This window comes from Cervus elaphus, chromosome 22 (genome assembly GCF_910594005.1).
Source record: "Cervus elaphus chromosome 22, mCerEla1.1, whole genome shotgun sequence".
Taxonomy (NCBI): domain Eukaryota; kingdom Metazoa; phylum Chordata; class Mammalia; order Artiodactyla; family Cervidae; genus Cervus; species Cervus elaphus.
The window spans coordinates 9,389,061-9,416,777 of record NC_057836.1 but is presented as its reverse complement, the minus strand read 5'-3'; the positions used below and the strand labels follow the sequence as shown (position 1 = coordinate 9,416,777).

General features: G+C 52.2%; 1 protein-coding gene and 1 long non-coding RNA gene across 4 annotated transcripts; one reads left to right on the top strand and one right to left on the bottom strand.

Annotated features, from left to right (window-relative positions):
* CBX7 (chromobox 7) lies at positions 1–20,369 on the bottom strand. Of its 3 annotated transcripts, none has more exons than XM_043881480.1 (6): positions 20,058–20,369; positions 17,546–17,589; positions 10,798–10,863; positions 6,749–6,815; positions 3,753–3,927; positions 1–3,372 (listed from the first exon to the last, which is right to left on the bottom strand). In XM_043881480.1, the coding sequence occupies exons 1-6, from the start codon at positions 20,124–20,126 to the stop codon at positions 3,215–3,217; spliced, it is 579 nt and encodes a 192-aa protein (XP_043737415.1). In that variant the 5' UTR covers positions 20,127–20,369; the 3' UTR covers positions 1–3,214. The 3 variants fall into 3 exon arrangements, with proteins under 3 accessions (XP_043737415.1, XP_043737414.1, XP_043737416.1); XM_043881479.1 differs by having other exon boundaries at positions 3,753–4,104; positions 20,058–20,367; XM_043881481.1 differs by having other exon boundaries at positions 3,753–3,825; positions 20,058–20,367.
* LOC122680286 lies at positions 13,237–27,717 on the top strand. The gene is made up of 3 exons (XR_006336672.1): positions 13,237–13,359; positions 17,233–17,435; positions 27,351–27,717. It is a non-coding gene; the product is annotated as an uncharacterized LOC122680286 (long non-coding RNA).

Sequence of the window (27,717 nt, the reverse complement as noted above, 5' to 3'; positions counted from 1 at the left end):
TTTTTTTCTAAAATCATCTTTAATGTAGTTTTAATAATTTTTTTTGCCTCATTTACCAGATAAATCATCTAAATAAATAGATGCTATACAGTCTCTTACCAACATCAGTAGAAAAATAAAACCATGCTCTGCATCTGCTCCAGCTCTCCCCGCACACGCTCACTCGAAAAAGGCATGTGCTTGAAATCGACTCGTACCCCCCAACCCCTCCCAAATACATTCATTTAGTCTGAACAAAGCTCGACGCTCATTCTGTGCAAAGGAAGCGTTCTTGTGCTGAGCCCTGGAAGCCCGGCGGGCCAGTTATAAAGCAAAGGCAAAAACCACCGGACCAGCGAAGCGCCCTCACCCGGGGCAGGAGCCAAGGAGGAAGCTGGCGATGGGACCACCATCCTGAGAGCAGAGGTGGTCCTCGAGGGGCCTGCGGCATCAGCAGGGGGGTGGCCGTGCCAGGGGCAGAGAACATGCCCTTTGCCCCACCCCACAGCAAAACAGAAGTACCAACCGGTGTCTACATTCAAAACAGGTGAGGCTGGGGAAGGGAAGGCAGGTGGTCTAACTTTTTCAACGCCCCCTCCCCAAGTGAGTACTGGCCTTCTGGGGTGGCTACGGGGTGGGGAGGGAGGTCGTGCCCAGTTTGTCCCCTCACCCCAAGCCCTGCTGGGATGCTCAGGGCTGGAGGAGGCCTGAAGGCCACTTCCAACCCCTCGCAAAGGTCTCCGTCCTGTGTCCTGGATGGGTGGGTCCTAAGAGCTTTGGCTCCCAGGGTTCAGCCCTCCAGACAGCAGGGCACCCTGTGTGCCATGAAGGGTTGAGAGTCAAGCAGTGTTCCACCACAGCAGTCACCTCATCCCACAAAAGAGCCCCCTACCCCAAACCAGCACATGACACAAACAGCTCTTCAAAGTGAGGCTGGAGGAGGCCACCTGTCCCCGGGCATGGGGTGAGTGTGACTTCTATTGGAAGCTGCCAGCCAAGTCCAAAGCCAGGGCCAGCATCTTTCTGTCACAGCGAGGCCCCTGCCACCACCCTCCCCTATGCCAGGAGCCCCTGACCTGGGACAGCCGCCCACTCTGGCTGCCCATCCCCTCCCCAGGGCTCCAGGCAGGAGGGTTCCCCACAGCCCCTCGGTTCCCCGGTCCACCCCCACATACTCCTCTAGACACAAACCCCTAGGCTGGGGGTGAATCAAGTCATGGGGTGGGGGGTGGTGCCATCCCCCAATGGAAGCACTGAATTGACCCTGGACAACGAAGGACTGCAAAGGAAGGGGGGACCCACACGCAAGGATCTGGGATCTGACCAGCAAGGCACCCCAAAGAAAAATGGGGTGCAGGGTGTCTTTGGTTTGGGAACTTGGGAAGAAGGGGTCTGGGGAAGAACTGCCCTATTGGAGGAGCCTCAGCAGGATTCTGCCTACTTCCTGAGGACAAAGCAGAGCATAGAGCTGGCCCTGGGGCGGGGCCGGGGGAGGCGGGGGGCGGGACCCAGTGCCTGGCCTGAGATGGGGACAGGGGAGGGAGCCAGTCTTGAGCTTGCTCCCCTGGTGCCCACCCCCAACCTGGCTTCTCCCCTACAGGGCCAGGGTAGGGAAGAGGTCACTCCTCACTAGAGGGAGAAGCCACTAGTCCACAGGACGTGTCTGTGCAAACTAGAAACAGAGCGCCCCCTCTTCTGGCAGACACAGGCCCTGCCAGGGCGGGGGCAGGGGGCGGGGCTTGGACACAGCCTGACCCACCCTCCGCTACAGCCCAATCACAGGAAGACATGGCAGAAGTCCCCCCACGGGGAAACAAGGTTAGTCCCAGCTGCAGCATTGAGGGTGGGTGCGGAGGAGACCCAGAACAGGAGGAGGAAGGGTGTCAGGGGTCAAGGGCTGCCCTGAGAAGGTGGTGGGACGCTCCCTCCCTCCCTGACCACCCACACCCACATCTGGTTGGCTGACTTGGGGGAGGGGGGCAGAAAAAGAGGGGAGGGGAAGGGCTGGAAAGTCACCTGAGTCAGAGAGAACCGGGGCCCCGGCGGGGAAGGGGTGCGCAGGAGAGGAATGGAACCCAACTGCCTCAGAGCTTGCGCTGATGCAGGGCACACATGCACACACTTGCACGCCTGTGGCTGCGCTGGTGCAGGGCATACACACACACACACACTTGCACACCCGTGACTGCGCTGGTGCAGGGCACACATCTGCACACCTGTGACTGGCCAGGTGAAACCACAAGACGGCATCCCACACCTGGAGCACTGAAGGCCATTTGGCCGCCCCCTGACCGCCGCCCCGCTCCCCCGCCCCCGCCGGACTCCTGCCCTCCAGTGACGGCGCAAGCACGCTGATTGGACAGATCCTGTCAGGTGAAGCGCAGGGAGGGTGGGGTGAGTGGGGTTACCTATGGCAAGCTCTTTTGTGCTGATTCACCCCCCATTCACCCATTCACCTGGTCAGGGTTTCTAAACAGGAAGTTTGCAAGACCCGCTGCACATGGCTATGGACATGTGCGTGCAGTCACGAGGGCACGAGGGCCAGTACACACACCTGCGGGGCCGGGTGCGCACGTGGGCAGTTTTCACAGGCCAGGTTGGGGGGTGGGGTGGGGAGTAGCTCTCAGCGGAAGGGGCTTATTAGCTGGCAACCACCCCACCCGGGGGAGACCTCTCTGGGTTATGGCCAGCCATCTCCAACCCTTCCCTGCGGCCCCTCAGCTCTCATACCCCGTCGCTTTTGCTCAAAGCCAGCCTCCATCTCCCCCGAAGAGCTGGAGTGGAAAGTTAAAAAGAAAGACCCCTCCCCAAACACACACACAGAAGGGAAAAGGGGTAACCAACCAGAAAGGCGGGGGCAGGATGCGGGGGAGGGCTCAGGTCTTCCAGTCCTCCTTTAGTCCCGGGACCAATTGCTGTCTCTCCGGAGAAGAAGCGGGCCAGAGGGGTCCAGGGAGGCTGGCCCTGTCCCCGTCCTGCCCTGGAGACGGCGCCCCAAGTGACAGAGCAGTGCCAGGCCCCCCCCCCTGCCCCAGCTCTGAAAATGTCCGTCTGTCCGTCAGCGCAGAGAAAGGGGCGGGTGGGCGGGACAAGGTTGGGAGCATCACCCCTTCTCCTGGTCAATGTTTTTGTTTTTTTTAAATAAAATAATTATCCCGCCCTAACCCCCTCCTCATCTCCGGAAGTCCCCACCCCGAGCCCCAAAGAAAACAGTTTAAGAGTTAAAAATGGCGGATCAGAACTTCCCACTGCGGTCTCGGAAGAAGCCCTCGGCGGCCTGGGCCTCGCGGAAGGTGACGGTGATGGAGTTGGCCGTGATGTCGGTCACTGTCACTTCACTTGAGGGGAGCGTGGGTGTCCAGGAAGGTGGCCCCTCGCCCAGATCTGCCTCTGCTGCAGCCGTGGAACAGACGGATAGACAGACAGACGGGAGTCGGGGAGGCCAGCGTTGGCAACAAGGCGGGGAAGGTGGGCGTGTTGCCGCGTGTGAACCCCCCTTCCACCCCCTCACCCCGCCCCCAACACCACAACTTCCTCTGAGTTTCCAGCCAGGTCAGAGCCTAGTTCGAGCCTGGCCACACGGGGAGAGGTTACGACATTTATCTTCCCTAGCTGGACACGCACTCCTTCCGAGTGGGACCACGGAAAGAACTCTGGGCTAGGTGCCAGGGTGCCCCGCAGGCTGTGGGGACCCTCTCTGGGCCCTGACAACTCGAGGGGCCTTGCCAGCTCTGAGGGCCCCTGGGTCTGAGCCGGGGGCCGGGCTGCCTTACCCTCCTCTTCGGGGGGCTGCTCGGCAGGCTCCCACTCGCTGGCCGCCTGCAGGACGTCCTGGGCCGGTGACTCCTGCAGGAAGAGCTCCCGTCGATGGCTGTGACTCTCCAGGTTGGGCCCGCGGGGCGGGAACTTCTTGCGTGAGAGCCGCAGGTACTTGTGGGCCTTGCGGGGCTTGCGGAGCGGGAAGGGCAGGGTGGGCACCAAGGGGCCCTTGTCCGCCAGCTCGGGCGCCCCCGCCTTGACCACCCCCTCGGGGCTCCCGCTGCCGAGTGGGCGCGTCAGGGAGAAGCAGAGCTTCTCCTCGCCCTTGGCCTTGTGGGAGCTCCGCAGGTCCATGCCGTACAGCCGCTGCGGGGGCAAGCCAGGGCACGGCGGGTCAGCCCCACCCTCCCGCCCGCGGCCGCGCCTTGGCTCACGCCGTCCCGCCCGCCCGGGGTCCCTTCCCCAAGGTTCGGGGCTCAGAACCAGCCCGCACCCCACGCGACACCCCAGCCCCCCGGCCGGGCCCAGCTCGGCCTTCATCTTGGCTGCCGAGGCACGGCCTCGTCTCAAGGGCCAGGGCTGCAGGTCGCGTTCCTTCGATCCACGGCAGAGGAGCAGACAACAAGTACAGATGGAAAGATGACCAACAGAAAACACACCTGGATTTCTGCGGCTGATAAATTAAGGAGCTATTCATCATAGGAAAGGAATCTTTGCTTCTAACAGGCCCCCAAAGCTGAAACGGTCAGCTGCCAGGGAGATGGTGGGAGGCACAGGGCTCTGAAGTTTCTTGGAGAAAGTTAACACAGCATTGGGGTGCACCGTGCCACCCAGCTATAGGGACGAAGTGCTGCTGGCAGGCCGCAGACGCCCCTTGATTCCCCCAGGGCCCTCCTCGGCTCTGAGCTGCAGGGAGGGGTCCTGTCTGGGTCCAGACTCCAGTCCATCTCCTGCCTCATTCATGTTAAAAGGGGCTGGACAGCACGTGCTTCCATCATTCAAAGGCTGAAGTTTTAAAATTTGTGCACTTGTCTTACTGACTCCTAGGGGAAATTTATACAAATCCAAGAAAGATCCTCGGTGCTAAGATGTTGAGGGCCTGGGCCATTCTGGGACAGGAGCTCCTCTGCTATCACCAGAGGCCAAGAATTCCCAGAAGAGAGTGAGGCCCACAGATGCGACCTGCATGTCAAACATCTCAAGCTGGGGACAGAGGCCATCACAGGTGCAAGCTCCATCACTTGGCATGGGCCTGGGTTGTCATGATGAAATGGGAAGAGGGCTGAACTGGGAGGAGACTGTGAAGTTACTGCAATGCCTCAGCACTGCAGGGCTCATCCCATATGCAGCTTTATCAGAAACCACTCCTTCAACCTGGCTCACAGGCCGAGTAAACTCTCGTAGAGTTCTGTTCTTCTCTACCTCACCATGAGAGAATTACAGTTACTAATGGGTCTGGGAGCACCAGGAGTCAGATCTGGGTTTTAGTCTAGCTGTGTGACTTGGTACTAGTCTCCCAGAGCCTCAGTTTCTTCCATCAATGAAATGAAGAAACCATAGCAGCCAGCTCCAAGATGGTTCCAAGTATCTGCCACTGGGAATTCACACCTGTGTGGAGTCCCCTCTATACTGAATACTGCAGTGTGGGGCTTCCGAGGCTAAGTCACTAAGGACACGGTGCTTTGTCCTTGCTCTTCCTGTTCACCCACCCTGGGGGAGGCTAGTGGCCCTACTATGAGGCCAGCCAGCAGCCCCATGGAAAGGCCCAGCACTGAGGAACCAGGCCTCCTGTCAACATCCAGCACTGATGCACGAGGCACATGGGTAGCTACGTAAGGAGCAGATCCTCCAGCCCCAATCGAGCCTTCAGATGAGTGGACTTCCAGCTGACAACATGACTGTAATCCGAGCCAGAATCACTAAGGAACCAGCTAAGGTACTCCCTGATTCCTGACTGAGACCATGTAGTGTAAGTGTTTACTGCCTTAAGTTGCTCAGTTAAGGGTTAATTTGTTACACAGCAATAGATGACTGAGAACACCTTCCCTGTGGGTTTGGTGTGCAGATAAACTGTGTTCGTTCATGAAGAGCACGGAGCACAGAGCTCAGCATGGAGATGTCTGACGTGCTATCTCTTTCTCAGGACCCAATTAACACCAAACCCCAGGGATCACACCCACTGCAGGAAGGGAGACCCATCTAATCTGGCAAAAGCCTCATGTGATCTACATTTTACAAAAGCCTCATGTGATCTACAATTTAGAGTGGATAGGAGGCTGGACATGGCTCACACTGCACATGGACCAAGAAGCCTTATGTTTTGGCTTTAAAGTCAGGTGGGCCTAATTAAGGACAGCTGGTATTGTTATCATCCGCATTTTGTAGAAGAGAAAACTCGAGCTCAGAGACGTGCCTTGAATCACAGAACTACATCACTCTAGCCTACATCCTCTTTTCAGTGCAAACCAGCGAAGGGTAGCAGAGTGCCCTGAAGACCTCAAGCAGAGGGTTTCTTCTCACTCAAAATGACACGTTTCTAGGACATTCCAAGGCTACGATTCCAAAATTCTATGAATCTCCTTTTCTTAGATTCTAACATTCCAGACTCCCCTTGTTTCCTCAACTCTCAAGTTTATGCTCCTAATGTTCTAAAATACTACAACTTTGTATTTTGGGGACTGTGAGCATCAAAGAGGCTTATTTACGAGATTCTAAGCTTTCAATATTCTAGGACCCCATGAGCCATACATCCACCCTCCCTCCCTCCACCGATCTCCCATCCATGCTGTCTTCCCCTGGGCACCAGCCCAAATTCTGACTTTTCCCAACTCCTCTCATTGAAACTTACCCACTAAGTGCCCCACCCACCCCACCCTCCACAGTGCCCTGGATGGAGCCAGAGGAGGGTTAGTGGTTTAGCAGGACTAGCCGGTGCAAAGGCACAGATGGTAGGGGCGGGGGTGGGGGAGCAAGGGGCCCTAAGGGATGGCACCAGAGCTGGCGGGGTTACCTGCAGCAGAAGCCGTTTGGGTTTCGGACCTCTCTTCCTATACCCCGACGCTCGGTCTCTCTCCTCCCTGGTGTGCAAAGCAGATGGCAGAAGAAAAGGAAACACTGGTGACATTTAAGGGTAAGTAAGGCGTCCGCTCCACCTGGCCCTCTGCTGTCTATGGGGGAGGGGGGCACCCACCACGGGCTACCGCCCATCCTGGGGTCGGGCTCCTCCCGTTGCTCGCTTATAGGCCATGACAATGGGGTGGAGTGTTCAACTCCCAGGGCTCCCTCTTCTCAGCTGACTAAAGGTGAGGGCACAGCCACTGGTCCCAACCGCTGAGGTGGGACTCGGGGCATCTCCAAAAACATGTGGTCTGCATGGCCCCAAGGTCAGGCCAGACCTCTGCTCTCCATGCACTGGGAACAACCCCCAGAACAATTTCCAGTTTCCACTCTCAGGAGACGTGTATAGAGACCTCTCAATCAAATTTGTCTTGAACAGGCCCAGGGGAGCTGAGGAGAAGGGCGGACGAGTCCTTCTGCACATGAGGCTCTGCCCAGAACTCCCCGCCAATTTGGCATCTGCACGAACCTGGTGGGGAAGACAGGCTCCCGTTGCCTGTATCGTCTGGCTGGGGAAGGGGAGGAAAACTAGCTTGCATTCAGTCCCCAGCAGATGCCAGACTTTCTGCCGGATGCCTTCCTCACTTCACACACATGCAAGGCACAACGTGAGGACGCATACAAAGACACACACAACACAACAACGCCAGATACCCCAACCATGTGCTGGAAGTGGTGGGACGATTCCAAGTCATTGCGCTTGACTTCATTCCACTCACGCTTTCTGAGGCCTTAGGCCAGTCTCTCAGTCTGAGCCCAGTTAAGCCAGTGGGTCCATGGCTCCTGTTTTCCTCCTCGAAGGAGTGGCTGTCACCTGCTTCCAGGCATCAGACTCCAGGGGTGCTGGGGGCGGAGCTGTCCCTCCCACCCTGTGGAGCTGGCTTCAGCAGGTCTGCTCTGGGGTCCCAGAACCAGTGTTTGAGAGAAGCACCAAGGGCATGCGATACCCAATCAGGCCTCCCCTATCCTGGAGAGTGAGAATCTAATCTCACAGCCTGGTGCTGGGAGCCCGGTCACCCCTACCTGACCCAGGGGACACCCTGGCTGGCCACTCTCCCTTTCTGGGCCTCAGTTTCCTGGTCTGGAGCATGAGCTTCCCTTCTTAGCTGAGCCCTGGGGCTCCTGGGGGGAGCGAGAGGTCCCTGACATTTCTCAAAGTGGGGGCAGGGAGTAGAAAGACTAAGATCATAGAGAGGAAGAGAGGGAAGAAAAAGAAAAAAGAGGAAGAGGAGGAGGAAATAGAGAGGGGGGGAAAGGGAAAGGGCCGTGAGAGAAAAGAAGAAGGTATCTATTATACCCGTGTAAGTGTTGTTCATTATATTTCCTACCATGTCCCGGGCACGCTGTACAAGGTGCTGTTCTCAATGCTGTAACCCTCACCCTATGGGGAGGAACAGTTTCTATCCTCATTTTACAGCTGAGGCACACAGAGGTTTAGTCACTTAACCGGTGCCAGAATTCTGACAACTTTTACTACTGGTAAAGATGCTGAGCTCCGGGTGCCAGGCCTGGCGAGGTCAAGCCTGTTGGCCCAGTTAGGGCCGGTGGGGGCAGGCCTGCAGCCTGGGCCACACGACCTGGCTTCCCACCTGTAGCGCCCAAGTTTCTGCCCTGTAACTGTGGGGGTGGGGGGAGCAGGAGGGCAAGGTGGGGGCTTCCACTCCGTCCAGTCCTGACCTACCCAGGGACCAGTCTCTGTCAACCCTGGAACCCTCGGCTCCTCAGTGTCCAGGGCTGTGGGGATCGTGGCCCCAGCCGGGCCTCTGTCCCCTCGGCCCCTCCCAGGACGCAGGGACTCCCTGACCAGAGTCCCTTAAAAACACTGCAAAGCAGGTGTTAGAATGGTCATCACCCCTCTTCTACGTCCTTCTCACCAAGACCCAGAGAGGAGGAAGAAGTCAAACCACACAGTGGGTCTGCAGGTCCCAGACAGTGGGTTCATTTGTCCCTTAACTACTGACTTTTTAGACTCAAAGAACATCCAAACCCTCTCTAACAGGACTCAGAGGTAGAATCTGAGCTGCGCTCCACTCCTTCAGCTGCCCGTGCCCACTCCGCAATGCCCCACCCCTGCCCAGCTCACACCAGTCCAGCCAGCCAGGCTCAGGGCCCTGCTCGCCTCCATGCCACTCCTCAGCCCAGGGTCTCTGCATCAGTGCGCTCTCTCCCTGGATGGTCTTCTGTAACATGCCCACTGGGCTCCTTCCCTCCCTCACTCAGCTCAGGTCTCTGGTCAAACGCCAGCACCCAACCACCGGGCTGAAAGCAGCGCCCCCGCCCCTGTCCGAACAGCAGCCACACGTTTGCATCTATACTATCACTGGCCTACTTTTCACTGCGGGCCTCCACGCTGGAACGTGAGCCCCACGAGGGCAGGGACACTTGCTGGTTTTGTGCCTTGCTGTGCCCCAGTCCCTGGAACAGTGCCCAGCACAAAGGAGGACCTCAATTAAGACTGGTTGAACAAATGACAGTGTGAGCTGGGTGACCCCCAGTTACCATGAGGAAGACATTCGCACCTGAGTGTCCACACTTAATGGCTCGTGAAGTGCCTTCACACACCTCTGCTCCCCACAAGAGCCCACGAGGTCAGCACTGTTCTCCCCATTTCACAGACAGGGAAGCTGAGGCTCAGAGAGGAAAAAGGCCCTGCCCAGCACCTCACGGCTGGGGAGTGGCCAAGCCAGGATGCTGATCCAGGCCCTTGATGCCTGCCCAATGGTCTTACCACAATCCAGGACATTCCACAGGGTTCTCCCAGTGTCACAACCCTTTTGGATCAAGGTCCCACCAGCACTCGGGAAACAGAAAGAAGCTGTGGGACAGGAACACTGTGATTTTTAAAGGAAAGACCAGTGGGAGCATTTCCTTTGAACCAGCAGCAGGAGACCTCCTGGGGGAGAAGCGATCAGAAGGGGGTGGGGAGGGGCAGAGGAACAGCATCACTGGGAGTCAGGAGGCCCACCCCGCTAAGCCCTAGTTGGACTGTCCCCCAGCTGTGAGGCTCCTGGACAAGTCCCCTAGCTCTTCAGAGCCTCGGTCTCCTCATCTGTCAAACGAGACCCTCATCCCTGTCTCAAGAGGTTACTAAAAGGAACCAAATAAAAATGACTTTACAAAATGGTCCTGCACTCTACAGGGGAGATGGGTCAGGGAGAGGCAGAAAGACTGGGCAGTCTGCTGGCAAGGAGGCCAGTGACACCAAGGCTCATCAGAAGGGAATGGCTAGATTATGCTCAAAAAGCCCTCCTACCAGGAGAAACGACACTTTCAGCAAAAGCTCTCCATTAAAGGTGTGCCCTCACAGCCCGTTGGAGGAGCTGCCAATCACTAACCCACCCTCAGAACTGCAGCAGAGCCCTGGCAGACATGGGAGACTGAGACTTGGGGGCAGCTTTTTCCACGGCCACCCAGCTAGGAGGGGGCCAAGCAGGAGGGACAGCAACTCAGCTGTCCTGGCTGTAAAGTCACACTCCCCCCAACCCCGACCTTTCTTGAGCTTCATCAGACTTGGTGAGAGGGTCTCTAGGGGAAATCTCTCTCGGGTCCATCGCTGGGCTTGACAGGACAATACTGATACTGCCACCCCTCACATGCAGGGCATCTCTATGCCCATTTTCACCTTCTTCATGGCAACGGAAACCCCTACCTTCTGGGGAAATCGGGGCAGGTGTGGTTGGGGGTGGCCGACAATGGCCAAGAGACCGAGTCCTGGGGTGGTTAGCAGAGTGGCTGACATCACCCAGCAGCAGGAAATGGACAGGGCCCTCGGCTGCCCTGGGACCCGGTACCCAGTACCTTTCCCCAGCTGCAGCTGTCCCTGCCAGACCCCTGTCCCCCGGGGCCCATGACCCTTGTTTGGAGTCAAGCCAGCGACAGTTCCCCACAAAACCTCAGAGCCTGCCATCCCCCCGCAGCCCCGGGGCTGGCTGAGCCCCTTACTTCTCCTCGTAGGCCATGACCAGGCGGGGGTCCAGGATGTGTTCCTCCGGCTCCCACGTGCTGTACCTAGGGAGACAAACAAGCGGTCAGAGCTGCCCCGCCTCCAACCCCACCTCCCATTCAGAGGCCACAGCCGCTGTGGGCAGGACTTGCCCCTTCCTGATCCAGCCTGTAATTGTCACCTAATCCCATAAATTGTCCCTGGCCCACCAGACTAGGTTGGGGGCCTTCTGGGGGCTTCAACACCAGAACTCCCCTCATCCTGATCACGTCACCCTAAAAATGACTTCGTCTAGCTCCTGACTAGATCCCCATATTCACCTCAGGGTCACAAAGAGTCGGACACGACTGAGTGACTGAACTGAAAGAGGGCAGGCCCCATACATCCCTGGATTCCCTTCCCATGAGAGGCAAGAGCGTGTGGTAAAGAACAGGGGCTCCGGAGCCAGACTGCCCATGTTCAAACCCCAGCTCTGCCCTGGGTGGCAGTACAACTGTGAACAAGTGTCTCAATGTCTCTGTGCTGATTTCCCAATCCATAAATGCTTTTGAACTATGGTGTTGGAGAGAACTCTTGGGAGTTCCTTGGACTGCAAGGAGATCAAACCAGTCCATCCTAAAGGAAACTGGTCCCGAATATCCACTGGAAGGACTGATGCTGAAGCTGAAACTCCAATACTTTGGCCACCTGATGTGATGAACTGACTCATTTGAAAAGACCCTGATGCTAGGAAAGATTGAAGGCGGGAGGAGAAGGGGACGACAGAGGATAAGATGGTTGGATGGCATTACCGACTCCATGGACTTGAGTTTGAGTAAACTCCAGGAGTTGGTGATGGACAGGGAGGCCTGGCATGCTGCAATCCATGGGGTCACAAAGAGTAGGACACAACTGAGCGACTGGACTGACCTGAAAGGTCTCTTGTGCTGACTAAATGCGCTCACATGTTTAAGCGCTCTGTGCTTGTTACTGTTGCTGTCCCTAGCCCCCCGATGCCCCAGCCCCAGTGTGGGCTCTGCCTGGCCCAGCTGCTCCCCCCCTCCTCAGCACACACCTGCATCATCAAGGCCAGCTCTGAAGGTCCCTTGTCACATAGCAGGAAATCTGGTAAATGCTCAGAGACTGTCTGGTGCAGTGATCCTACAGCAGACCCCAGGTCTTTCCACAAGGGACCTTCCACCACTCCCAGGCCAGACAGCATTCCAGACAGCTGAGACAGACCTGGGTAATTCCAGAGCTCAGCCATCCTTCTTCCATCTGCATGATTATTTACTTAGCATCTGCCTTTAACTTAGCTTGCTATTTTATTTGAATAATTTTAAAAGCAAACTTTATATAACTTCCAAAAGTGGGGGGGGGGGGGGGGGGGAAAGGATGATTCATTATAAACAGATGCTAGTACATAAAAAAATGTAACTTGAAAACATTTATGTATGTATACAAATATGCACACAAATGTGTATGGGCATGTTTAAAAAAAAAAAAACAACAAAGCAACAGGCTGTGATTCTGGCCAAGGCTGCCCCCAGGACTGCTGGACAAGAAGGGAGGTGAGCAGGTATTAGGGAAGTATTAGAAGGCAGAAAGAAGCTGGGCCTTGCCATCTTCTAACCAGCCAAGCTAAAACCTTCATCTTCAACTGTCCTGGTTACTGTGAAACCTAATAGTAGTCCCATCTATATCTGAATGATAAGCTGCCCAACAACAGGCCTTTCCTCCTTTCTTTCACTGACACTTCTGCACACTTTGTGTAAGGCCCCGTGAACTCAGCTGTGAAGGTCTACGCCCTGAGTGTGACATGCCCAGCACCGTCCCAGCTCCTATCCTTTGCACTTGTTGTGCTCTCCTCCTGGGGGCCCTCTTCCTCCAGTGACCTCCTCATCCTTTAAGAGTCAGGGTCCTGCAGTTTTCCCTGACATCCTCTCCAAGCACAATGAACCCTCCCCTCAGCTGCTCTCCAGGGCCCTATTGCTGCCCTTGGCACCTGCCATACATATTGATGAATCAAGCTGGTGTCCTGGCTGGCAGGTTGTGACTTCTCCCCAGCTTGCCCAGCCCGGCCCCAGCCCCCATGTGTTCTGGGAATGGCTGTAGAAGTCACTGCAGAGTTCTGCTCATTCTGAAGAAATGCGAAAGTGAAACTGAGATTTTTAAAAATATATATATAGTTTGGTAAAGTCCAAACTGAAAGCAATTAGTAGCTGGCAGAGACGTCAATCCTTCCTCCCCACAAAGGCTGAATTTCCTCAATTGTACCTAGTAAGAAGAGAAGGGGAATTTTGTGTTCCTCTCTGTCCTCTGCCTGCCCTCCACCCCCCATATTCTCTAGCTGTGGAAGTCTCTTCAGTGCTCTAGTCTCCTCTGCCCTGCCCACTTCCCCCCTGCCCTGCCCATTTTTTGGTGATGTAGCTGCTGTGTGGTTCCTGGCAAGTCCCTAACCTTCTCTGTACTTCAATTTCCTCATCTTAAGAATCACCATCACCACCGCCACCACCGTAATGGTTAGATGCCAGAGCAGACAACCGCAGGGATTCATCCATCCCTTGTAACACCTTTATGAGGTAGGTTACAGACGCTACAGAGGAAACTGGGGCAAAGAGGTGAAGCATCTTGCCAAGGTCACTGAACCAGTAAGTAGCCAGTCTGTGGTTGGAACTCAGCTGAATCTTGGCCACCCTCTCCCTTTGGGTCCTCACATGGCGAAGTATCTGGCTACCCACCGGGCTGTGATGTGTTTGGGAGAGGGGCACGGTCTGATTGCCCACGTCTTCAGCGTCTGACCCGGGGCCTGGCACACAGCGGGTACAGAGAAAGGGTGAGACTTGGCAGCAGGAGGCCTGGCCCCGCCGAGGAAAGGCGGGAGGGGGTCGCTGGACGGGCGCTTCACCCTCTCGGACACCTTCGCCCCTCCGAAAGAGGCGGCCATCAGCAGCCCTCTGTAGTGTGGGGAGCCAGAGGCCGTGGCGAGTGTAGGTCACGCTTTGTGAACCACCCGGGTTCAGACAAGACAGGAGTGCGCGGCCGTTGGGACTCGGTCTCCGCGCCGCCGGTTGGGCCGGAACGCAAGAAGGCCGACAGAGGGCTCCACTCAGCCGCGCCGTGGGTCCCGCCCCCAGCGGCCGGGCAGCCGCGCGGGCACACGCACGCACGCGGGCGCGCGCGCGCCAGATTACCCGGCCAACCAATGAGGGGCAGGGCGGGGGGCGGGGACTGCGCGCGCCGGCTCCGAGGTAAACACGGCCACGTGACCGCCACCCCGCCCCCGAGCCGGGGTAAACAGGCTCACCGCCGCCCCGCCTGGGCCCTGCCGCGCAGGCTCCCGCAGTGCCGGGGGATGGGCGCCCCGTAGAGCCAGGCCACCCAGCAGCCCCCTACTCCGATTTCGAGCCACCCAAATGAGAAGCAGTGTGCCGGGCTCCCAGAGAGACTGGCGGGGGCGGCGGTGAGCAGGTGACTCACTTGTTGGGCCCTCCAGTTCTTCATCTGTGAAGCAGAGCTACCAATAGTCCATGTCTTTTAGGGGTGATGTGACAATCAGATGTGTCAAGCCACATACAGCACTTGTGGTACATAATAAAATGTTGTACATAATAAAAGCAAACAAGCAGTAATTAAGTCAATATCAAAAGCTTCCAGAACACAAACACACACTTGCCAAGACCAAACTCAGGACTCTGCTGCTGCTAATCAGCAGGGCCTTGGAGGACAAAGAAGCGCCTCCTCTGTGTCTGGCACTGCTATGAACCCTTTCTTGTCTCAGGCTGCCTTCCATAGGGCTTCATGAGGATAGAGTCCCACTTTACAGCTGAGGAAATGGTGGTGCCCAGAGTTCAAATCATGCCACCTTTATGATCTGAGGGAGGGCCTCCTCTGCTGAGGCTTTGTCTCTTCATCTGTCTACTGGGTTGCCATTAGGCAAATTAGTTACGTGGGCCAATGCCTGATTTAATAGAGGCTTATTGATATCAGCCTGGTTATTGCTGTACCCTGATACACGGATAATATCATTCCTAAAGCTCCATGGAGGCCGTCCTCCCCACAAATGGGGTAGCATTCACAAGTGGGTAAGAACAGAGGGAAAGAAAGTGTTCCCAAAGAGGGGCAGCAGGCTGAGATGAGCGTCGGTATCTGAGGGTCTCCGTGGGGCTGAGAGCATGCAGCTGGTTATTAAGCTCCTCCACCCTGTGCCCCCAGCCCCTCCCTGTGCCATTTGCTGTTCTTTCCAGAACAAGCAGGATAGCTCCTCTACCCCATCTGCTGGGGAGGAAGGGCAGTTATTCCTCCAAACAGGCAAAGCACCCTGAAGCTCAATAGGGGCCGGGCAGAGTGAGTGCTGGTTTACATTGTGGTTTCTGTATTAATAGAAAGCTCCCTGCCCAGGATGGGGAGGGTGCTGGGAGCAGGAGAGTCTGACTCCCCCTCCCACCCAGGCTGGCAGTGTGATAGCCGAGGCTCCCAGGCCTGCAGGGAGCAGCTAGTCCAACTACTCCACTCCCCACCCTCTTTCTCAGCCTCTTCTTCAAGCAAGGCCCCCTGAGGAGGGGAGACTAAAGTGAGTGATAGAGAGGCCCTGGTTCTCCTCCTTCTTTCTGTGACTGAATCTGTTGTCCCCCAAGTGAAGTTGGTGGCAGTGGTTGGCATAAAGTGGGTACCATGCTGCACTGTGTTGGCATTTATGTTACTGTAGTGACCTCTCCTCTCTAGGCCCTGGTTTCCTCATTTGAAACATGAAAGGACTGATCTAAATGAGGGCTAAGGCTACTTTAGATGGGAGTAGAATCCCCCCAGACCCCTCTCCTGGCTGGTGAGAGACCTAGGAGCCCAGCTGTGCAACTTACTATTAATAGCAAACATTTACTAAGTGCCTTGTCTGGGTTAAGCATGCACTAGGTACTTCTGTATCTATCATCTAATCCTCACATCACTGCTGTGTTGGAGGATTTATTCCAATTTGGAGATGAGGAAGCAGAGATTCTGCTCTGCTGGGGACCTGTCCAAGGGATCCCAGCTGTTTAGCTGTGAACAAGGACCAAAGTGTGAGGAAGTTGGAGATGCCCCAGGTCTTCTGGCCAGACAGACTCCCTGAACTCCCGTGGGGGTGGGTCACAAAAGGTAGTCATGAGGGCCCATCTGGTGGTCTCCAGCATGTTAGGGAACAAGTGGGCCCCAGGGGCATGGGCATAGGCCAGCAGAACTACGCAGGGACCGCTCTTAGAATGCCAGGTCCTTCCCGTGACTGAAGCTCTGATGGGCAGACATACTCATTCAGGATAAATAAAAGTGGGGGAAGGAACTTGAAATAGACAAATACATCTGTTTAGAGAAGGGAGTCTACACAGCAGGAAAAATAGCCAACAAGGCCTTGAAGGCCAACAGGCTAGTGTCCACAGTCCAATGCAATGGCTTCTGGTGCAGAAGCTAAAAGGGGAGTGAGTACCCAGGGAGTATGCCCACTCTGAGCACCTTCCTTCTCTAGTTTTCCACCTCCTCTTACTGCCCCTTCACCCAGACCGGAAGCCCACTTCCCCTCTGCCTAGTGGAGGAGGGGATTATCCTTCAATCTCAGGGTGTTTGGGAAAGGGCAGCAGGGGCAGCCGGAATGGATGAGTGTATTACCTGGTTGGCCAGCCACCAGCCCTAATCAACAGGATGCCTGCAGGCCACCTGGGACACACCCCAGACCTTTCACCCCACAAAGTGAAGAAGCCTATGAGAGGAGAGCTGGGCCTGGACTACAGAACCCATTTTGAAGAGAGGGAAGCTGAGGCAGCATGGCTGTTTTCCCCTCCGCTGCGTCTCTCACCACCGTGTGTCCAAGACATTCCCAGGACCCAAACATCAGGTCACCCCCAACAGCAACACAGCAGAAAGCCCCTGGCACAGACACCAGGAGCTCTGGAACCAGGGGGGATTCCAGGAGTCTATCTCTAGGAAGCCAGGCAGGGAGGTGGGGGGCCCACAGACCAATGGGGAGGCCCCACAACCTGCTCATTCCCTCCTCTCCCCCAACAACTCCTGCTGGGAGGTGATTGGTTGGTGAGAAGGTTCCTGATTAGGCCTCAGCAGGAGAGGAGGGGCAACTGGTCCTAGACCCAAGTTGGCCGCCTCCCAACTGGGAGATGGAGGAGGCACAGAAGAGGGGCTCAATTCAAGCCCCAACTCTGCCTCCCCTTGCTGTGTGACCTAAGGCAAGCTGCTTACCTTCTCTGAACCTGTTTCCTCATCTTTAGAGATGAGGACCACAGCTGTCTCACAAGTCTGTAGGGGAAGAACCTGCTCTGTAGACTGGAGAGTGCTATCCAAAGGTGGCTCTGTCCCCAGCTCTATGGCACTGAAGACTCATGCCCCACTGACTAAACTTGTCTTGCTCAATACTACAAACTCCCACCTGGCACTGGTACATGCTACAGCTTGAGGGCCCCTCCACCTTGCAGGTGGCCATTTCTGAAGCCAAGACGCTGGGTCTTCACCCACTGAATGCCAGGAGAGGCCAGAAGCAGGGGAGCAGAGGCTCCAACCAGAAGATGGAGCACAACTATGAAGAGAAGCTGGCGCCCACCTTGACCCTCATATACTCCAGATCCCTCAGCTGGCAGAGGGGAAACTGAGGCCTAGCCAAGAGGACGATTAAATCAAGGTAAGCTGGCCAATTACTAGAGCAGCTGGAGTGAAAAGCAACGCAGGAGAGGGGGGAAAAGGCGGATGGAAGGATGTACACGTAGGCAGACAGACACAAAGGAGCCTTACTTTGGGGGCCATCCTTTCCACTTCACCAAGTATTCAACTTTACCCTGGGGAGAGAGAGAAAGAGACACAGTGAGATACACAGATGCCCCTAGGACCACTTGCAGGGCTGAAGGCCCAATCCCCTCTGCAGACAGAAGTCCCCCAAAACATATATACAATATACACATACATATCCCCATATATATATATATACACACACACACACACATATCCCCATCAACCAGAGATCCTCAAACTCTGGTCGCTCCATGTCCATCCCAGACCGTCCTCCCTGCTAGAGCACAGGAGTGCACTGGGCCTACACACCTCAGGGGAACCTGTGGTAAAAGCTTGGAGCCCACGTCACGTGTCAGGGGCACCTGTGGTAAAAGCTTGGAGCCCATGTCACGTGTCAGGGGAACCTGTGGTAAAAGCTTGGAGCCCATGTCACGTGTCAGGGGCACCTGTGGTAAAAGCTTGGAGCCCACGTCAGTGTCAGGGGCCCCTGTGGTAGAAGCTTGGAGCCCACGTCACGTGTCAGGGGCCCCTGTGGTAGAAGCTTGGAGCCCATGTCACGTGTCAGGGGCACCTGTGGTAGAAGCTTGGAGCCCATGTCACGAGTGGGGAACGTGCATGGCCAAAGATCTAGTGTCCAGTGTGCCAGTGCAAAGACGATAATTCTCTTTTTTTAAATTAGGAGAGTCTCCAAGTCCTAGAAAACTCCTCGTTGGGGAGTCCCCCAGGCCTCTAGCCCCATCAGCCGCATCCCTGTGAGACAGGGGGGACAGGCTAGTGACTCCAAGACTCTCAACTTACTCTCAAGTCAAAAGACCCTGGAAGGGCCCCAGAGAAGGCGGACAGTCCCCACCGTGAGAAAGGGTGCTCATCCCTCCCTCCAGGAGTGAGAAAATAAGAGTCAGGTTCCTCCCTTCCGCGCAGGTAATAGGGGCCTTTAAAAGTTCCCAGTCCAACCCCATCTGACAGGTGATACCCCTCCACACTAGAACTTTAAGACCAAGATAATGTCATCTCCTCAAAGAGGCCTGCCCTGGCCACCCTCCCTGCCACCTTACAGTTCTCTTTCTGTGTGGTACACAACCCCAGTGGAAAGCATCTGTTTACTTCCTCTTTTGCTGCCTGTCTCCTCTACCAGTATGCCAGCTCCACAAAGGCTGGAGCTCCCTCCCCTGGCACTTAGACTGGTGCCTGGTATATAAGAGGTCCTCAAAATTTTGAATGAATGTGAAAGGAACAGTGCTCCTCACTCTCTGGCACTACTTTCTCAGGCCCCATGTAGAAAGGGGTAATTAATGTATGTGTTTAGGCTACACTGCATGGAAAGCATTGGGTTTTGAGGAACAAATTCAAATTGAGGAAACCCTGAGGGAAGAAAGGAGAAGGGGCAGCCCCGACATGAAGACAAAACTCAACCCCACTGGAGTTGGGGGAAGAAGAGAAAAGGTCATGGCCTACCTTGACCCCATGACCCTTAGCCCAAGATACCAGGGCTAAGTTTTCTCCCTTGAAAGATGAGTTGGCAATCAGCCAACTTGAGCTCCTGCTCTGCACTCATCTCTAACTTACTGTGTGACCTTGATCAGGTCACTTCCCCAGCCCGGGCCTCAGTTTGTGCCTCCGTCAAATGGGAGGAGGTGAACTACCAGCCCTGCCGCTAGAGCCTCCCAAGGGGCGGCAGGGAGGAGATAAAAGGACAGTGGTTTTAAGTGTTGGGACAGGAAATTTCCCCAAAGCCTTCCACTCCCAACTTCCAGCCTGGGGCCAGACTACTTTGCAAACATGTGCACCGGAAATGGGCACGGCCAAAGTCCAGGCCCGAGGAGCGGGGACCGAACCCAGCAGAACAGATGCCTCCTTAAATCGCCGGGTGTCTGTTTTGGAGGCAAAGGCAAAGGGGGAGGAGCTTTGAGGATGCCGAAGCGCCGTAGGCGGCTTCACTGAGCCGCCGGGCGGGGCTGGGAGTCGGGGAGGGGAAGACTGAGGGGGTGTGCACTGGAAGAGGGGGAGAGACGCGGAGGTGGGGGTGTGGAGGGGATCGGAAAAGGTCGAAGTCCAGCAGTTAAACTTAAGAGACGGGAGAAGGCTTTTCCAAAGCTCCTCCTCCAACTTCAAAGGACTTGGCACCAAGAGTACACAGTCCTGAGTTCGAGACCCAGCTGCGATGCGAACACACGAGGCAAGCCGTTTCTTCAACTTGGGCCTCAGTCTCCCCGTATTTAATGAGAGGAGGATGAGAAAGGATAGCGTTCGGGGTTCCTCCAGTCCGATCCTAATCTCCGGCTTTGGCTGGCTTAGCTGCCCCCAGCATCCCGGGGCGACAACTTTTAATTCTACTCTCCCTACAAGGTGGCGGGGGAAACTGAGGCACGGGCTGGGGATACGGGCCCGGCAGCGCGGGGCTGCCTGGGTCCCCCCGCCCCCACTTTCTCCCTCGCCTCCAGGGTAGAGGGGACAGTACTGGGGACAGAAGGGGACCCCACAGGGGTCCTGGGAGCCGCCCCCCGGGCAGCCTCACCTTCCGCACGCGCTTCTTCCGGATGCTCTCTACGGCGAACACCTGCTCGCCGATGGCTGACAGCTCCATGCGGGGCGGCGGGCGAGCGGGCCCGGGGCCGGGCCGGGCCGGGGGCGGAGCTGCGGGGCCGCGGCTGCGGCGCGCGATGCTCGGGCCGGCGGGGTCCCCGTCACCCTCGCCCGGGCGCGCACGCGCACGCGCACGCGCGCACACCCCCTCGCGCTCCCTCACGCCGCCGACGTTCCATTTTTGAACCTGCGCAACGTTTTCCTCCGCGCGAGCGAGCCGGCGGGCGAGCGCGCCGGGCGGGGGCGGGGACGGGGCGGGGCGGAGCGGGGGCTCGGCTCTCGTCTAGTCGGCCACGCCCCTCCATGGCTCCGCCCCCTCTGGAGGTCCGCCCCCGGGCCTCGCGCTTGGCGTCTCTCTCCAAAGCCGGCGACCCGCGGGACTTATTTGGCGCGGGTTCCGCTAGGAGAGGGTGTTGGACGAAATACTAACACCCAGGAGTGTTTTCTAAAGTCCTCCCGGTGACTCTGAGGGTCTGGAAACGGCCTAGCCAGGGTTGGGCATATGAGGACCCGGGGGAGAGCGGTGAGGCCATTTGCCTCGCCTCTCACAAAGAATAGACGCGGTCGCTCCGCGGACCCTCGGGCGTCAGGAGGGCGGGGACCGCCAAGGTTTCTCAACCTGTCAGGGCGTCTCAGTACCACGGCCTCTCTGGATCCGGGCTCGGGAGCTGCGTGGTTTGCCAGTTCTGAGCAGGCGCCTCTGCGTCTATCCTTAATGTCCGTCTGTCCGTCCGGGCGGTTGTGCTGAGACGCCCGGTCCCCACGCGGCCGCTGCCTCAAGGTCCCCCGCCAGGCAATACTTGGCGGCAGGTCTGGCCGCGGCGAATCTAAGGTGCGCAGCGGGACGGATTTTGACGCCACGCAGCCCCAAGTCCCCAGTCGCGCTCACTTGACACTCTGCACGTAGTAGGTGTTCGACTCTGTGGAATGAATGGATCTTGAGGTCTCAGACAAATCCATGCATTATCCCCATCCACTCCAACACCGTTCTGTCTGCCCTACGGCGCCAGCTTTCGTCCTCACTAGGAACGCGACTCATCCGTGCCCCTTGGGCTCCCAACCGCCTGCCTGCATTGACCGCCCAAGTCCTGCTTCTCTGACCCCCTCCCCTCCACACCCCTTGTCCTTTCTCTGGACTGCAGCAACCGCCTTCTCACTTCTCAATGTCCTCCAAGCCCGAGTCCACAGTGCCAGAGTGCGCTTTCTAGAATGCAGATCTTACTGGATCACCCTAGTGCTTTAAAACCTTCCCTAGCTCCCTGTGTCCCTCAGAATAAAGTCCAGGCGTCCGGGGTAGGAAAAGAGAAAAGAAAAAGAAATGATTTGCACGGACTTTTTATGAGGAGCAACGGGAGAGGCGAGGATCCCGAAGGCAGTAAAATGATAATCCAAAGCACTGAAAGAAAAATAACCGTCATCCTAGAAACTGAGTGAAATTTTATTTCAAGATTTATGTACCCAGTGAAAATGTCTTTCCAGAACAAGGAGAAATAATAACATTTACAAATACAAAAACTAAGACTTTGCCAGTAGCAGACCCTCCCTAAAGGAAATTCCAACGGAAGAACTTCAGGCTGGAGGAAGATGATCACAGACAGAGGTCTGATGCAACAAAGAATAAAGAACAATGAAGAACATTGATAATACAATAACAATGTCTTCTGGATAAAAATAGAACTAAAATACACAACAATGGCAGAGAACTTGGGTGAATGGATTAAAGTGTTCCAAGATCTTTCTATTCCTCAGGAGGAAAACTAAAATAGATAGCAAATATACTTAAACTCTGATGAGTTAAGACTGTAAGTTGCCATTAACAGGGTAAACAGAAAGAATGGAAATGCAGTATATAGTATTTAGCCAAATTACTAGAGGGGGAAAACAGAATGAGAAAGTCAATCAGTCCTAAAACAAGCAAGAATGAAAAGAAAAATACAAAATAGGTGGGACAAATAAATAACAGTTATAAATTCAAATGTACTATAAAACAATCCAAGTGGACTAAATGTTGTAGTTAAAATATGAAGATTACCAGGCAGGATAAAAATCCAACTACCTGTAATTTACAAAAGACATCCACAAGAAACATTTCCAAAACATAAGGACACTGAAAGGGTGAAAGGAAATGCATGGTAAAAAAAAAAAAAAAATTCTTATAATACAAAGGCTAAGGAAAAGAAGACTGGTGCAGTTATTTTAGTATCAGAAAAAAATCACTAGAGATAAAGAAGGTCACTTCATAATGAAAATGGTCTAACTGACCAGAAAGAAAGAACAATTTCAAATTCATATGTAAATACCATAGTCTTAAAATATAAAAAAAACGAAGAGAACTATACAGAGAAATAGACAAACCCACAATTACAATGGGAGATTTAAAAACACATCCTTCTGTAATCAACAGAACAAGCAGAAATATATTTAATGAAGATAATATTAAGAAACTTGACTAGGGGACTTTTACAGAACAGTGTAGCTACAACTGCAGAATACTCTCCTTTCAAGACATAGGAAATATTCACAAAAGCAGCAAAGTGAAGGGCAGAAAGTAATCAGCAAAAGCAAAAGTTATTTCTATGAAAACACTAGTTGTATTGAATTTTCCCATGGACAGAGGAGCCTTGTGGGCTACAGTCCATAGGGTCGCAAAGAGTAGGACACAGCTGAAACAGCAAGCAGGCATACCTCAATTTGAAAATCCTGGGGAAAATGCTACCACTCATTAGCAACAAACACTGCAAAGCAAAAGAAAAAAAATCAATTAACATAATTCACCATTAGTTAAGGAAGAAAGACATATTGTTATCACAAAAGATACAGGGAACGTTCAAGATCTGTTTATGTTTTAAAACCTGTAGCAAATTAGGAATACAAGGGAATGACTTTATCCTGGTAAAAGTATCTACAAAAATCCTACAGCAAATATCCTAATTATTCTAATTAATAGTGAAATATTGAAATTAGTAAAAAGGCAAGGATGATTGCAATCCTCATTTCCATTAAACATGGCACAGAATAGTCTAGACCAGTGTTATCCAACATGGTAGCCACTAGCCCCCAATGACTACTGAGATCTTGAAATGTGACTGGTCTGAATTGATGTGTAAGAGTAAAACTAAATACATGTTGAATTTTAAATAGTACCAAAAAAAACCCACACCATAAAATGTCTCATTAATAATTGTATATTGATTACATATTGAATATTTTAATACACTGGGTTACATTAACTGTTTTACAAAAATTCATTTCATCTGCTTTTTAACATTTTTAGCATGGCTGTTAATTTTAATTTTGAAACATACCTGCGGTCTGCATTTATGACTTACATTAGATTTCTTCTGAACAGTGTTGACTAGACAGTAAGATAATAAAATGAAACTAAGGGAAAAGGATTAGAAATAAGCAAAACTGTCACTATTTTCTGGTTTTGTGTAGAAAATAAAAGTTTTTCCAAAATATTAGAATTGAAAAGTTAGCAAAATTGTTGGATTAAAAAAGTCAGTATACAAAAATCTGTTGTGTTTTGTATTCCTCTATGCAGCAGTAAATAATTAGAAAATATCACTTTTAGTATAATAAAAATAAGTAAAGGACCTAGGAATAAATCTACTGACTTACACATCTAGGTCCTTATGGAATAAAATCATAAAATTTCATTGTGAGACATTAAAGACTATCTAAAAATGGAGAGTTAAACCATGCTTATGGATTGAAAGACCTAGTGCTGGAACCATGATGATTCTCCCCAAATCGGTCTAAGTCAAGAGTCAAGGCAAGCCTAATCAAACTCACTGCAGGAATTTTTTGGGAACTGGATAAACTGAATGTAAAATTTTTATGGAAGTGCAAAGGGCTAGGACAAGTCAAGGTGCCCTTGAAGGAGCTGAAGAGAGAGAGGCTGCTGGTGATGAGATCACCCCTAGCAGATACCAAGACATTATAAAGCTAAAGCAAATAAGACAGTGAACTATTGACACAAGAACAGATAAATAGGACAGTGAAACCAAAAAGAAAGCCCAGAGGACTATAACCACAGACAGATCAATCTATCTGGAAAGAAGGAGCAAGAGGCTGAAACTGCTGGTCAGCGGGTATGAACTTTTCAGTAAAGGGTAACTGGGATAATCAATTCTCCATATTGGGGGGTGGGGTGAAAGTAGACCTCTCCCTTTCCCCAAATTAACTCCAAGGCTCAATGTGAAAGGCAAAACTCTGAAATCTTTAGAAAATAATATTTTAAAATATATTTATTAATATGAGATCAAAACTAATTTCTTACATGAGAAACAGTGTAAGTCACATCAGAAACAGTTGATAACTTCAGTTACATTCAAATTATGAACGTTCTTTTTCAAAAGACTGTATGTAGAGAGTGAAAAGAGAAGACAGCATTTAAAACACCATAAATGGACAAAGGAAAATATGTAAGGAATTCCTGTGAACCTGTAGGAGGATAGACAACAAATTAGAACAGAAATCCAGGAGCGGGGAAGGTGGGCAAAGGCTGGAACAGGCACTTGTAAAGAGGAAACACAAGTGATCAGTCAAATGAAAAGGCATTCACCCTCACAACTGATGCAAATACAAAGCCGCAATGAGATATAGCTTCACTCCGACTTGCTAAGCAAGGATTGTAAAGGCTGATAACGGCAAGTCCCGACAAGAACTCTCAGATACTTTATGGTGAGAAGAGTAGTGGACTCAACCACTTTGGAAATCAGTTTAGCGCGACTGAGTAAATGGAAGCCTGCACATCTCCTGGGAGCCAGCAGTTTGTCTCCCAGGGACACATGTGAGGACGATTTGTGCACATGCGCAACAGAAAACCCATTTAAAAATGTTCATGGTAAGGACATTTGCAAAAACTTGAACCTGGAAACAGCCCCAACATCCACTAGGCTGAGCAAGTCTGGAATAGTCACACACTGGATTATTACCCAGCATTGAAATTGAGTAAACTACATACAGTGATACACATCAGGGTGAATGAGTCTTTCAAAATAATGTTAAGCAAAAGAAGTAAGAATATAAACTATACGGTGCCACTCACATAGAGTTCAAAACCAGGCAAAGCTAAATACTACTTTGTACATGGATGCAGGTGTGGATGGTAAAAACTAATGAGGGAACAAGAAAATTATGATTGCAGAGAGTGGAATAGTGGTTTTCTTTTTTGGAGAGATGTGAAAGTGGATGCACGGGAACACACGGTCCTGGTGATGTCCCCTTTTCTGATTTGAAAGCTGTTTATGTGGATGTCAGCTTTATTACTATTCTTGGAATGTCCATAAGTTTTATATACTCTTGTTGTAAGCATGATGTGTCACAATCCAAAGATTAAATTTAAAAGAAATCTTTCTTGCATGAGACAAGTGCTCAGGGCTGGTGCACTGGGAAGACCCAGAGGGATGGGATAGGGAGGGAGGTGGGAAGGGGGATCGGGATGGGGAACACATGTAAATCCATGGCTGATTCATGTCAATGTATGGCAAAAACCAGTACAATATTGTAAAGTAATTAGCCTCCAACTAATAAAAATAAATGAAAAAAAAAAAAAAAGAATGCTAAAAAAAAATAATAAAAATAAAGTGACTGTGCATACATTAAATAAATAAATAAATAAATAAATCTTTCTGAAACTATAGTTAGGGACCAGACTCTACAGGGCGTTTTTAGACTGTGTTAAGGATTTTTGTCTTTATCTTAAAAAGTACTAGATTGTTGAGGAAAAATTGCAGCTGAAAGAGCAATACAAAGAATAATAGAAAAACTGACTCAAAATAATTCAGGGTATAAGATAAGTTTGGGATGAAACCTCTTCAGAGATATTTTAGGAGATCCCACATGTGAAAAGCAGAAACAAGCTGCTTTGAGAAGGTAGCAATCAGAAAATAAGAAAGAATTCTTGAACATAAAAAATTGCTGAAATTTAAAAAATGAACAGAAGAGTTAGGGATTATAGAATATAGACCCCCCCCCCAAAAAAAAAAAAAAAGAATATGAAAGAAAAGACAAAAGCTAAAAGGAATCTATGGGGTCTGACATCTGTATCAGGAGTTCCAGAAAGAGAAGGCAGGGAAAGCAAAGCGGAGGAAATGACCAAATAGAAAAGAATTTCCCAGACGTGAGTAGAGACACGGCCATCACGTTGAAAGGATTTATCAAGTGATGAGCAGGGTAGACACATAGTAACAAATGTCTGAACATCAGGATAAAAAGAACATTAATTTAAAAGGTTTCTGTTTAAAAAAGATTGCAAAGAAAAGAATACAAATTAGTCTGGCATTACCAGTAACAGAGGCCAGAAGACAGCAGAGAAAGGTCTTTGAATTCTAAAGGAAAATTACTTTGAATCTAAAAGTATATACCTTCTGGGCCAGTTTAAAATGTTCTATTCAACAGAAATTATGACTTACAGGGCTGTAAACAAATAAGAGGCTACTCTTCTCATCTAACCAGATAAGGAAGCATTGCTTCCTTATTCAGTAGATCAGAGACATCAGGTACAGCATCTCTGTGATTCCACGGGCTTTAGCTTATATTTGTTGCCATATGGTAAGATGACTGATAAGATGACTGCTTCAGCTCCAGACAACACACCCATGTTCCTTTTGAGAAGGAGGGTAGAGGGTGGTGCCATGTGCCTATGTTCCCTTTTATCCTGATTTTAGCAGGAAAACAAAGCTTACCCAGAGAAACTGCTTATGGTTCAGTTGCCAGAAATGTGTTGCAGAGCTTCTCCCAGTTGCCAGAGATTCTGAGAAAATGGGTATTCAGCCAAATGACATTGCTGCCTCATACACAGAAAAGGGGCAAGAAATAAGTAAGGGAATGGGTACCGGGTAGGGAACTAACAGTTTAGCCTCACTAGCCAAACTCAAATGTGAAGGCTAAATAAGACAATTTTCAGACATGCAAGAACTCTGAAAATTTAATTCCTGAGCATCTGTCATTAGGAAATTATTTGAGCATCTACTTCATCAAGAATGGCAAGGTATTACTCAGAGTAAGTAAGGCTAGCTATTAGACCAACACACACGCGCACACACACACACACACAGAGTCTCAGTAGTTAAATACACCAAGGATTCATTTCTTGACCACCTTGGAGCCAGTGACGGTTACTGAGGCCAGGGAGGGGCTAGAGGAGGCTAGGAGCTGGGAGAGTCTGCTCTACATATTCATTTAGGACCCAGACTTCTTCCATCTGTGTTCTCCACAGGGACATCAAGCCGGATGACAAGGGAAGAGAGTAAATAAGACACATTATCTTCCCAGAAGTCTAATAAACCTCCGAAGCACATTCCATTGGCAAGAACTAACTATCCATGTGACCCAGTGCAGACAGAAAGAAGTGGGTCATCACCAGGTGCCAAGGAAGCAGAGCTGGTGGGCTTTGGTGAGTAGCTGCAGTCTCTGTACAGGGTGGATACTGAGAGGAAGCTGTAGGAGATGAAGCAAAGAGATTTATCTAGGAGTCCAGTGGAGAGCTTCCTTGGACAGCAAAGAGATCAAACCAGTCAGTCCTAAAGGAAATCAACCCTGAATATTCATTGGAAGGACTGACGCTGAAGCTCCAATACTTTGGC

Bases quoted from the DNA above. Each gene is read 5' to 3' on its own strand.
- CBX7 (XM_043881479.1), bottom strand. From the start codon at position 20,126: ATGGAGCTGTCAGCCATCGGCGAGCAGGTGTTCGCCGTAGAGAGCATC. The intron at 6,816-10,797 runs GTAAGGGGCTCA...TTTGCACACCAG, and splicing joins GTCATGGCCTACGAGGAGAA to GGAGGAGAGAGACCGAGCGT. The intron at 3,373-3,752 runs GTAAGGCAGCCC...CCACGGCTGCAG, and splicing joins GCAGCCCCCCGAAGAGGAGG to CAGAGGCAGATCTGGGCGAG.